The 13,581-nt window shown below is 41.3% G+C and overlaps 1 protein-coding gene across 3 annotated transcripts in view; it reads left to right on the top strand.

The window, feature by feature from the left end:
• Positions 1 to 1,150: 1,150 nt before the first annotated feature.
• lrch4 (leucine-rich repeats and calponin homology (CH) domain containing 4) overlaps positions 1,151 to 13,581 on the top strand; it is a 33,473-nt gene continuing 21,042 nt past the window's right edge. For 2 of the 3 annotated variants that reach the window (XM_046851280.1, XM_046851278.1), the window contains exon 1: positions 1,151 to 1,574. In XM_046851280.1, the coding sequence (XP_046707236.1) occupies positions 1,403 to 1,574 (172 nt within the window). In that variant the 5' untranslated portion in view covers positions 1,151 to 1,402. The remainder of the gene's footprint in view (positions 1,575 to 13,581) is intronic. The other variant, XM_046851281.1, reaches the window with a different exon arrangement.

Raw genomic sequence — 13,581 nt, forward strand, 5'->3', positions numbered from 1 at the left:
GGTTTCAAAGAATGCATTTGATAACCACTGTAATGTATGGTGGTGGACCATTGATGCCTTGAAGCTGACAAGTGATGAGTGCTGAGGGAATGTAGTGAAGATTGATGGAATCAACACTGCTGTCTAACAGGGTCCCTGGTTTGAACCTGAGCTCAGGTTACTGTCTGTGTGGGAGGGTTTCCTCCAGGTTCTCTAGTTTCCTACCAAAAACATGCTGGTAGGTGGATTTGTTGTGATAAATCAGCCCTAACGTGTGTGTGTGTGTGTGTGTGTGTGTGTGTGTGTGTGTGTGTGTGTGTGTGTGTGTGTGTGTGTGTGTGGAAAGTGACAGACTGGTATTTCATCAAAGGTGTATTCCTACAACACATCCAGTGTTCCCAGGATAGTTTTTAGATCCACTGTGGACATGAAGCATAGATATATATGTATAAATGTATAATGTATATAATACATGTTTTTTTTTTGTTTTGTTTTTTTAAACATCAGTCATCATGTATTATTTATTTTCAATTTTATTGTGTATATATATATATATATATATATATATATATATATATATATATATATATATATATATATATATATAAATCTTGCATTTAATGTCTATTTAACGCAGTTTATGCCTATTTTAAATGTAGTTATTGGTAATATTTACTATATAGTTTATATAATTGTATCGTGACTACAATTAATGTTAATGTCTATTTGAAATATAGTTGTAGATAAACTTTATAGAAGCGTCTACTGGAGGCCAATGTCTACTTTAAATTAAAGTATTGTGGATATAAAATGTACTGTATGTAAAGTGTGGGTTTGACATTCTCTCTCTCTCTCTCTTTCTCTCTCACTCTCTCTCACTCTCTCTCACTCTCTCTCACTCTCTCTGAGCTGGACCACGCCAAGCACGTTTCGTTTCTCGGTTACTCAAAGAGAGACGGAGGCTCGTTTTGGGCGGAATACCGAATGACTGCTTGCTCCCTATACTAGTGTTCCACATCACATATGAAGGTTTGTTGTATTGTATCTAGGGCACTACGTGATATTAAAGCTGGAGTGGTTTGAGATGCCTTGCATGCGCCTCGTTCTCTTTTGTTTGCCACGCCCCTTCCTTGCTCGCGCTGCCCCTCCCCTCCCCCTCGCGCGCTCTCGCGCTCGCTCTCAGCAGATTGACAGTAAACTCCGAGCGCGCGGACGCTGTTCAGTTAACTTGGGGGGGGAAGCCGCACGGACGCTGGATTTCTATCAGCATCGCTTCCGGAGATCCGCCGTGCTGCTGCTGCTACTGAGAGCTCGTCCGTGGCAGGCTGGAAGCAGGAGCCGAGCAGCAGGACATGAGAAATTGAGGAAGGTCTGTAAAGCGAAGTGAAAAGGCCAGAGTGCAGGAGGGATCAGTGTTGTGTTCATGGCTGCTGGAGATGGGGCGCAGCTGCCGGCGACACTAGCGGCCAGCAGGAGCGTGGAGAAGGCGCTCGAGGAGGCGGCGGCCAGCGGAGCGCTCGTGCTCTCCAACCGCAAACTCAAGGAGTTTCCGCGCACTGCCCGCAACTACGACCTGTCCGACATCACACACGCAGGTGAGGGGGATAGAAAGAAAGAAAAAAGACACAAAAAAAGCGAGACAAAGCGGATGTAAAAGCGCGTATAATTAGCTAACTTCCTTTGTTTCACCTGCTCGCTCTCTCTCTCTCTCTCTCTCTCTCTCTCTCGCTCTCGTTCTACTTTTCTTTATATTTTTCTGTCTCTGCTTCTCTCTCTCTCTCCCTTTCTCTCTCTCTTCCTCTCTCTCTCTTTCGGTCTTCTGCTCTGTCTCTCTTTCTCTCTTTTTCTGTCTCCCCCTCCCTCTTCCTCTCTGCCCCATGATGAACTAAACTACTGTAGTTGCAGCTCAGCTATCCAGGCTTGCTGTGGTAGTTTTGAGAACAGCCAGTCTGCATAAGAAGCTTAGAGATTTCCACATCTTGGGGATTTGAAGAAGGTTGAAAGTGTCCTGCTTCTGTGGTACAGGAAACATGGTGTTGGATGAAAGCTCAGGAGTTCGCTCAACCCTTCTTGTGGACAAATCTATTTAGATTGATATAACAGTGTTAACAGTGTTAGTTAGTTTATTGCATTGCCTGGGTTACCTTTCTAAATATATAGCAATCTTTTTTTTCAATAAATACTGTCACATGCATGTTCAACAGACAGATCAGATTTCAGCTTCATTTTGAATCAAATCTCGCATCTTTAAATTCTTAAAATAATGTCGAACCACATGGAGGCTGCACATGGCATACTGGAGTCCATATATATATAAAACTCAAATCAGTCTGCAAAGGTGTCGAGTCTTTTAGGAGGATTCTCAAGCCAGGGCAGAATTAGAATACAGAAAAATTTCATCGACGTAAAAAATAAAAACGAAGACAAGATGGACAAGAGGCTGAAGATCATCATGCTTACAGTGCAAACAACAGAATCACTTCTTCCTTTCTACAGCCACAGTCATGCGACTGGTAAAAATCTTGATGGCACCAGCTTTGAGAACGATGTACAGTATTTTAATGGTCAGTTGATCATGGGACTGTCAGGTCTTACATGAATGGAAACGGAAAGATCAATCAGGTCCGTCTCCAAAAATCAGAACAGCGCATCAAACCCTGTAATGTTAAAACACTCCTGTTTTATTTCTGATGTCAGACCTCCAGACACACACACACATGCATGCCCTGTCAACCCTGAACAACATCTTTTACAAATACACAAGCTCGTCTAAATAAACTGAACTGAAACACACAATGCTGCACACCCACCAGGGCATCTGCTCGACGTACTTAGGCCTGTGTTAAAGCGGAAGTGCTTGTGCAACAGTGTAAATTCTTCCTACTTTAGTACATTAAGGTGTTGTAAGGTTCGGAGAAGATCAAATCAGATCAAGTCGTGAAACCTGTGACGCTCCGGTGTCTCGCTTATCAGATCTGTCGTTCACATGCATGCTTCCTCCTAATGGAAGGTCTCTCTTTCTTACTCTGAATAATGCGTATAATGCAAAAGCCTAGATCATAGATTGGATACACCGTGACACTACATGTACGAATCAGTGGGCAAGTTAAACTTTTCAGGTGCTGTTAGTCTCAGGAACGGTGTTAAATGTTTAACTGTACAGTTCTCTGTATCTCTAGAGACCACTGGTGCTGATGTTTCCAGGTTGCTGTAGCGACGCCACTCACTATCAGGATCAGCATGCCACTTTAGGACATGTTAGGATTAGAGCTGCAGCCATATAACAGTAGAGCAACTATCAGAAATCAGATTCCTAACATATTTCACATATTTTGTATATCAATTACCAAGAATTATGAATGTTGCCACTTTACAGATCTCTGAGGTCAGGTTACTGTCCCTGCATTTTTCTACCTTTTGGGTTCTTTGGTTTCTTCCCAGAAATGTGCTGATTTCATTTAAGTTGTATTTCTGCCTCCTGCTCAAACATTGGCTTTTTTTTGGTAAGGTGTACACTGTCCTTCAGCCTGGTTTTTAGAAATAGGTTTGACATCTGCACTGTAGTTTGCTCAGAACTAGACTGTCAATCTGGGACCGGCTTTTTCTTGCTCCACTTATGAGTGCGATTGCATTGTTCGCAGCCACCCACCCGAAACAGAGGGATAAATCGTCATTTTTAAACCGTCCAGAGCACTTACTTGTTCTCTCGCATTCTACTCATACTTGTAGTTTAACTGCACATAGCGTCTTGCCCTCTGAGATAATGATCTGTTAACATCTGACGTAGACCTGTGTGATTCCTCAGCCTGGAGGTAATCACTGGGTTCTGCTTGGCTTTATGAAGGTGATGATTAGACAAGAGCAGTCTTTGTTGTCCAGTAGAGTGTAGCCTTGGTGGAGGGTTTGTAATTCCAGTCCTCAAGGTCCATATTTTTTTGCTCTCGCAGATCTCTGGGCAGCTGAACTGCGCAATAACGGCCACTGTTTCAGCTGTGTTGGGAGTTAGGAGAGAGCAATAATATGGATTATCTATGGCGTTTGTAAAGACTGGGCTGGAAAACATCGGAAAATAAAAAGCATGTCTAACCGGGATTTATGTGCTCAGCTTTTCCTTGGAGACTTATGATTGAGTCCTGTACACCTGGTGAAAGCGAGCGTTTAAAGACTGGCCACCGAGTTCAGGTTGATAGACTCTGTGACAATTGAGAGCCTTGTGCAGAAAGACTGACGCCTGCAGGCCCACGTGTCTCGCAGCTTATGGGTGCAGAGAAGATGGGGCCCTGTTTTTGTTCTTTGACCGAACATGTATACACGCACATGTGAGCACACACCACTCTCTCTCTCTCTCTCTCTCTCTCTCTCTCTCTCTCTCTCATATGGACTAGCTTCCCCCCAGGAAGGTCAGAGGTTCACATGTATGTGTATGCGTGTGCTTTTCTGTAGAACAAAGCTTGGGTTCATAAGATTCAAACTCTCTAAAGACCCCTGCGGTCTCCGACCAAGACCTGACTGCTATTGGGCATTAATAATTAGGCCACTGTTGATTTTTGCTTGCAGCAGCACTACATGACCATCCTAGATGGAGGATTAGACAGAAGCAAAGCCACTGGAATTGTGTGTGTGTGTGTCTGAGGTGGTCAATAAACATTGGTGCCTGTCTGGATCTACTACACAGGCCACGCCTGCACCACGAGCGCACACCCCAACAGAGTGTCTCGTTCACAAGAAGCATATGAAAAAGAGAGAGAATGTGTGTGAGCTGTAGACCACAACTAAGTTCAGCAGCAGATGACGGAGGGGGAGAAGGTTTAGATACGGTGGGTTGTAATGAAATTAACTGGTGGGCTGCTACCATTGTTATGCTCCCCTCTCTACCCCCACCTCAGCTGGAGTCTTTCGGGTCTCTCTTTCTCGCTGGACCCCACAAGACCCTCTTATGTATCGACTGTTTTGTTTCTTTTCATTTTTCAGTCATTATTACAGTGTGTTGCTCTGTGCTCTAGTGATTTTTCAGCAAGTGAATGTGTTTCCCTTTTTAGCACCTTGAAGGGTCTTGCTTATGGACCAGATGATGATAGATCATTGCCTAGTATCTTTTCAGGTGTGAGGCTTTACTCGTCACATGTACTTGCAATGTAAAATTCTTCCTTTGCGTATCTCAGCTAAGTCAGAAAGCTGGTTTCCAGAGTGCAGAGTCAGCCATGATACAGTGCCCCTGGAGCAGAAGGGGGTAAGGGCCTTGCTTTAGGGGCCCAACAGTGGCAGCTTGGCAATGCTGGGGCTTGAACTCCTGACCTTCTGCTATGTAACCCAGAGCCTTGATCATCGAGCCTTAATCGTTACAGATTATTAAATCATTTTATTATCATCAGTATAAATGATGTAGTATTTATATATTATAAATTGCTTGTAAGTGACATGTCTGCATATCAATAGCAACCTCTAATCATGTCCACACCCCTTGCAACTAAGTTCTGTTCTGAATTTTTGTTGCATACAAAAAAAGAGCAGTTAATATCATGAATAATGTTGCTTATTGAATACCGTCATTCAGTAAGCTGCTCAGTGCCGTGGTGGATTTGGAGCATCTACAAGAAACCCTTGGCATTAGGTATATATCCAGGATGGAATGCCAGTCCAACACACTCGCACATGTTAACACAACTCGTTCACACCTACGGTCTATTGAACTGAGACTAAAAGCCATTAGAGCAGATTAATAGGGGCTTCTTTAAGCATGTTCCTGAGAGGTTGGAGGAAACCAGAGAACCTAAAGGAAAACCTCTTTACACAGGGATATTCCACACTGACAGTAACCGGAGCTCAGACTCAAATCGCAGAACCGAAAACCCTGGAGCTGTGAGGCTGGAACACAACACATGCTGTAACCCTGTGCTGCACTAAAAGCTAAAAAAAAAAGAAAAAATTGGATAGTAAAAGTTTTAAGAAAGTTGGAATCCTGGATTCGAATGGATCTCTGTAGAGTTTCTTTTACTGTAGTCCACATCAAGAAAGCACAAGCAGGATGCATGGGATTACACATTTTATGCATCTCTCCGAGCTGGTGGAATGATTCAATGACATTCTTTTGACAAGGATAATTAAATAGCATTTTAAAAGAATTGTTTTTTTTTTTAGAGAAAGGCCAAATCGAGCCAAGCACACAGCAGTGACCTGAACCCTCAGTCTACAGTTTTCAGATTAGTGCGTCTTTGTTGTGGCGGTCTTCATAACGTGGGCATGCCAGAACTTTCTGCTGTAGAAAAAAAAAAAAAGGCGCCTTTTCCATTTTTATACCCTTTTAACTTTCAAGCACAAAGACCTTGAGCATTCATTTCTCATTTGAAATGTCAAACGTCTTGTACATTAAAAGCCGAGGCCTTTTCAATGTTAGTGGAGAGGGAACGTGGTTATCTGGTGCTGCCATGCCATGTTCATAGCATGATATTTTATGGGCAGTGAATACACACCCTGGCCTTTTAAAAGCTACTGACCACAGCTGTTTGACCCAAAATGCTCAAAGGGCCAAATTAGGACAAACACACAATTCACCATCTCACATAAATAATATATTTAAAGTAGTATCCAATATTCATTATTAAATGGTTGATACACTGGTATAACAGCTTGGATGTACACCCTGCACTATGCATTATGCTAGTCTGGCCTACTTCTATCTCATATGCACACTCACTCATTCTGGAATGTGTATCTGCACCTGCACATTGATCATGTGATCATGTGGCAGCAGCACAACGTCATACAGGTCAAGAGCTTCAGTTTTCAGAACAAACATCAGAATAAAGAAAATGTGATCTGTGACATGGATGGTGGTGCATTGCGGATTAATTAGAGAATTTGGGTTCAGTTTATTCAGAGTGGCAGCTCTACAGGCCCGAAAACAACCTTGGTGATTAGAAAGGTCAGAGCAGAAAGACCAGACGGATTTGGGTGAACAGGAAGGATACGGTAATACCAGTGGTACGCAGATTAAACACTAATCAACCCTAATAAAGTGGTCAGTGAATGTAGCTTTTGAGTAGGTCATGCTGTAGATGTTTTGTTTTGTCACTTTTATACACATTGTCTATAACTGGATTGGGAAAATGTGTCCATGTGTTGAAAGAGGGAATTTATTTGACCTGTCAGCCTCCTTCTTGCTTAATCCCAGAACTAGACTTGATTCATTGTTTTTTTCTTCACTGCTTGAATACAGAATCATGTTCTTCTTTTGAGAATGAGGAGGCGCTTTGAAACCAAAAAAAAATCCTCCATGATGTAGTTTTCAGCCTACTCTGACTCCAGTGTGTGCAGGGTTGTTGTTCCTGCAGCGTCTTACAGTGTGTGTTCCTTAAACATGCATGTTAAACTCTAGCACACATATCTGGTCTCAGCTGTCTGATTGTGCACCAGCTGCGAGTGAGTTTATAGAGGTGTATGCGTTTGAAGCGCAGAGTTGTGCAGTGCTGCTTCCCCTCACAGTTGCATTTCCTTTTGCACTGCTACCGGATGTGGGCTCTCCCTCTTCTGCTTTTTTTTTTGTTGCTACATAGTCGTAGTCTCTTCTAACTCGTTTTTAATTTCTTCTCTCTTCAAGTATAACAGATGGTCTGCAGAATATGTTCCAGTTTCAGAGTTAAATCTGGCTGTAAAATCTGAATAATGCTGATCGAGTAGTCAGTGACATACGCCATCATCGAGTATCTATTTATTAATTTTTTTGTTTAGAAATCATACACATTCTTCAGTTCCATTTCTTTTGGAATCGTTATTACTAGTTAGTACTAGTAATATACTTCCCTTTATTCTCTGTAGTAATGTAATCCAAGTACCAATCATTACTGTTCATTCTGTTCTGTTTGTACCTTTGTGAGAAAAAAACCCAGCCTGTCATAATAAATCATGTATAATTATTGGTCTTTTGTGCAGGAGAGATATGACAAGTTTGCTCCACACTCGATCTTGCTGGGTTTTTCACAGTCACTATTTCCACATGCTGTGTGTTCCTTATTCTGAGCAGTCAGTCATGTGTGCAAGCCAATACATGTAGGGGTGCCTGGTTTTAAAAACCACTCTAGCATCAGCTCAATTGTAGTATAGTGCATCAGGGTAAGTGTCTTACCACTTTCACCAACATGAAGCATAGTGGCCGTGCATACCGAATGAAAGCAGTTACAAAGTGAATAGTTTTTTCCCCTTTCTCCGGTTAATAAATAGCCCAGACAAGTGATCAGCATGTTCAGGGTTCCCTAGTGGCTCCTGAAGGACATAAGTATAGTAAGATATTATGTTAATGGTCCCAATCAAGTCTCTTAACTACATATTAAGTGGTCGACTATTGGGTAAAAAAAAAAATCCAAATGCCAGGTGTTACTTCCTCTGCAAAAAGTGAAGAATTTTCAGTTCCTTCAGAAGCTGATACTCTACCGGTACTGGAAGCTTAGTTATTTATTTACTACTGCAGGTTGTTTCCATGGCGATGGTGATACGGGGTAAACCCGGAGTTTGTTTTTCACAGATTCTTCCGATATTTATCACACAGTTATAGGATAGGGTGTCTTCGGATGCGGTGTGCGTTTGAATTTTCCATTCACTCGATCGAGAAGATCGATTTTTACCGCTATTAGAGCTCTGACCTCACCCCTGTTGAACACCTTAGAGATAAATGTGAACATTGACTGTACCTCAGGTGTGCTCACCTCACATCAGTACCTGACATTACTAATGCCCTTTTGGCTGGGTCTCTCCAAAATTTAGTGGAACATCTTCACCGAAGAGTAGATGTTATTATAACAGGAAATGGGGACTAAATGTGGAATGGGACGTTTAAAAAGCAAAAACAAATCTTATAGTCAGGTGTCCACAAACTTTTGTCCATACAGTGTACTAATGCAGGATTGCTGGACCATGCAGTATAATTATTTACCGTACATTGGTATGAGAGATCCATCAGATGTATAATTGTAGAGGCTCATGCTTAGGCAGGAGATAATGGCCCCGTGCTGTGCGTTACCGGAAATTAGAGTGGGTCAATTCATTTATTGATCACTGGCCCTAATGTTTCTGGGATTCTAATGGATGCATATTGTTGGGTAGTGAAGTACTTAAAAAAAATATTTGTATGTTCCTTTTCCATTTGTTTGATTTACAAGACACGCTGATATAAGGGGTGCGAGCGATTTATAAGAAAATTCATTATCTCTTTTTATTAAAACGCCCATTGTGTAGATCATGTGTGTCAACAACCTAAAGTTACCTCTGTACCTTTCTAACATATTACTCCTGGAAAAGATTTAAGTGTGACTAAAGCATCATATCTGCAGTTTGTGATTTGGCAGAACTACTTCCCATTCTCGAGGAGTTAACACTAGCTAGCTTCTGCCTTGCTTTTCTGTCTGCTAATTGTATAGCGAATAATAGTAGGATTAACATTCTGTTTTAAACATTTTTTTTTTACATTCATACTTCAGTTAGAGTTCATTTTTGTACTGCTGGTACAGATGGAGGGGTGTGGTCGCATCCACTCAGTTGTGAGCTGACCATCTAATCAGAATAGACCTCATTTACATGTAGGAGTCTTAAAGACACTATAAAAAAAGTCAGGCTGATTAATTCTGAGGGATAAAATCTAAATTTTTTTAACTATTAAGTAGGAAAACAAGGTACCACTGTAATATACAGTGTGTAGTGAACGATTCTCACGGCTCGGCTCTGTCATAATTGTGTTTGTGTAGCGTTCCTTAAATCCAGCAACACCTTTAGAGTCTTTTAGAGTAACAGCAGCGTTAGCAGCATTAGAGGGTGAATATTCCTGTTTCCTGATGGCTGTGAATAATAAATGCTGGCCTGCTCTCTTATGTAACTAAAAGCCCTTTCTTCTCTCGCTGCCTAGACTCTGGTGTGCCCAGATGGTGCACTTAGCACCTCCCATTAGACATAAGAGAAGCTACAGGGCATGCTGGATAGGGGTGTGTGTGTGTGTGTGTGTGTGTGTGTGTGTGTGTGTGTGTGTGTGTGTGTGTGTGTGTGTGTGGGGATGTGTGCATGATGTGTGTGTGTGTGGATTGATATAGGGCCACACCAGACCTTTGGCATAAATTATCTGGGACAGTGTTAAAGGATTACAGCAGTGAAAGTTGCTCGGTTACCGTTTTTTTTTTTTTTTCTTTTCCCCACAGTGCCAGTGCTGCATTGTTTTGGTATTAAACACTACAACTGGTTTCCAAGTTTCATATCAGCACTTAATTAAAACATGGTGAGCACTGGATCCTGTTTTATGACTGGAATGTTGAGCTTGATGTGGCTTTCATGCTCATGAAACTTGTTCCTGAAACCCATCTGTTTCTCGTTTATGGCAGGTAAAATTATTCAGCCCAAAATAGCAACTTTTCTACCTTTATCACTGAAGGGAAACTTTTTTCTAGATACCCATGAAATAATCAGGCAGGCTGTACATTATGGCGGAGGGGGACAGGATCTGTTTTGTTTGCACTTCATTGTTTTGATGCTGGTGATTCGGTCGTCATGGTTACAGGACGCGTCATCCAACCACATGCGCACTGGCATGCGATTAAATCTGCTTAGCCTCTTTTTTTTTTTTTTTTTTTCTTTTATATGGAAGTGACCTGAATGATAGTCATACTGAGAGATGAAGGTATTTTTCAGCTCTAAATGATGAGAATGATGCATCATTTTACTCCATTTTTGTAAAACATTTTTGGACAAATATATCAAATGAACGCTAAATTAAAAATGCTGCTTTACAATATATTATTATGTACCGACTGCATTTTTTTTTTTTTGCACAAATCAGGCACTGATCTGTTAAAGGAAGAGAAAATTCATCTTTATGAAATAATAACACGTAATACTTTGTGACTATTTGTAGTAACCTTTGATGATATGAAACTTCTATGCAGGTTATTTCCATTATTACGTACATTACAGCAGCCTCTTTTTTTTAGTTTCTTTTATTAGCTTCAATTTTTTTTCTCTCTTTTGAAGCTAATAAAAAATAAACCCACAGTGTCATGTTCATAAGATACTGTCTTCTATCATAAAGTCTTTCCTGTGATAAAAACAACAGAACAGAATGTTACAGCACTGACACTGGAGACTCCTCCCATAAATATTCAATTAAATTCTTACAAAAAGCTTCAGCATTTCAGCGATCGAACTATTAGCCCAGGATTATATACATGTCTCTGTGAATTAGTTGTTACTATAGAAATTGCTTTATTAGAATGAGCACATTAATATAAACCTACAATTTGATCAGATTTACAGTCGACACTACTGTCGCAGCAGCACTTTCCAACCAGAGATCAGATCAGAGAATTAGACTACACATCGATGTACAGTACACTGAGGCTCACGAGAGACGACTCGCTCTGGATGAACCTGTTCTTTCTTTGCTTCTGTGTTTGCAGTAATGCTTTCAGTTGACTCCAGTTCTCTTGCCAGGCTTGGCTCAAGCAAAAGCACAATGAGTCCTAGAACTGGTTTGTTGATCCTGGGCCAAAGTTTAGCAGGCGAGTTTAGACCAATCACACCAGTTATGCCATGGCTCGTGTCATACTAATCCATTAGCTGTGATTTACAAGCCTTTGAGTGTACGTGTAGGTGTTGTACATGTAGTGTTCATGCTCTGCTCTCTAACTCGGTTTTTGCATGCCATCTGGAAGACTTTGCATAGGCAGAGACCGGATGTGATTGGATGCGTAATCGGGAACTCGTCAGGAAAAAAAGACGTGTTTTAATTGAGTATCTGATATGAAAGGGGGACCTCTTAAACATTTACATGATCTCTTTGACATTTAAGACAAAGGATACACTGTAGCCTGAGTGCTGAAGTACTGTATATATATACACACACACGCACAAAAGCACACTTATTGTAGGGCCTCTGTTCATTGAGTGTCTGGGGGTTGTGCAGGACGCTGCCTTATGGTGCTTGCTGCAGGACTTCTCAGCTGGCACGCAACGTCATGAAGCGCACACATTTCTGCAGGACAGGCTGGTGCTGCTAACAGCAGCGTTTCAGACACATGGCACTGGACACTCCCAGACATGAATTAGGGCTCCTGGGAAATTTCTTTTGGTGATCCATAGAAAGACAGAAACCCACAGATGTGACTAGGCTTCTCTTAAGTGGATGTGAACGTAAGGCCTGTTATGAATGTGTATAGATGTTTGCAAACGGTCGCATTGTTGTCATCTAACCAGTTCGTATTGTGAAAAACGTCTTTTCTTCTCTCTTTCAAATGCATTTATAAAGAAGACACCGCACTATACAACCAAATAGCCTCCTAGATCATGGGGAAGTGCTAACTCTGTGGTCAAGATGATGGATAGAAGTTGTGAGTTCATATCCCAACTTGGCTTTTAACCAAGGCCCTTAACATAAATGTGATAATTGTGCAATAAGTTGCTTAGTTTAATGGTGTCATGCCAAAAATGTACATACTTTATTTGCAGGAGTCAATAAATAGCATTATACCACAACACTATTAGATACTCCATTTTGATTGGTCAGGAGGTGTTATTGATATTTTCTATATGACTCAGAACCACCCAGTCACTGGGACATCACTTGTATAGCAGATGCTCCATGTTAATGGGTTACAATGTTATTGTGGGGACAAATTATATGACATCTTTTAAAAGGAGTCTCCAGTGTCTGTTTTTTTTAACAAGTCTTTCACTAAATTGTTTGCGGGTGTTCGAAAACCTTAAACGTGACTATAAATGGGAAAAAATGTATAACTCTCTTCTTTATTCAATAGAATAAGTTTACATTGCCAGCATTTTTTGTAGGAAGAATAAAACACTTCTGGACGTCCTGTTATTGTAAAATAACCATTGAGAAGCATCACGCAACCGCGTCGCTTCATTGTGTGTTATTTCTTACTTAATTTACAGCAGTTTAAAAGTAAGTAATGATGAAGCCATGCCACGGTTTGCTTTATTATTGTCGTTTTCACTATTTTAAAGGCATGTGTGAGTTTACTTGACCTTTTAACCCTATTGGAGAAAACGATAAACTGAAGCAGGACTGAGCAGAATGCTGATGATGCTTTTGTATAAACATTACTGTAAGTCCTGCCTGCTTCCCAGAAGAGTTAAGCATCTTTTTCATTAGGACTTCAGGGCCTCAGTGATGTACTAGCAGTCCAGTCGAGTCATGCTGACCCACATTTTTGTTCTTTCACTCCTTTTGTCTTTCTCCTTTTCTTCTCTCCTCTCTCATTTCTGAGCCCTTTTTCATGCCGTCTCTCTGGCATTGTTATGGTCCTGTTACTCATTGACTCCCATCGTCTCCCTGCCCCTCCCCTCACTCTTCAAACCAGTGACTGTGCATGACGCATCACAGCGGTGAATCTGGCCTGCACACACAAACACATACACACAGTGTCAGATTGCATGATTGCATCTCTCTGGATGCAGGTGGGAGAATAAATGTAGTGCATTAAACTTTGGCTTTAAATTTAAACACACACACACACACACACACACACACACACACACACACACACACACACACACACACACACACACCAGACTGACTGACTAAGGCAAGGAGGGTGGAATCCGAGCTGGATG

The sequence above is a fragment of the Silurus meridionalis genome, chromosome 6 (genome assembly GCF_014805685.1).
Source record: "Silurus meridionalis isolate SWU-2019-XX chromosome 6, ASM1480568v1, whole genome shotgun sequence".
Lineage (NCBI taxonomy): Eukaryota > Metazoa > Chordata > Actinopteri > Siluriformes > Siluridae > Silurus > Silurus meridionalis.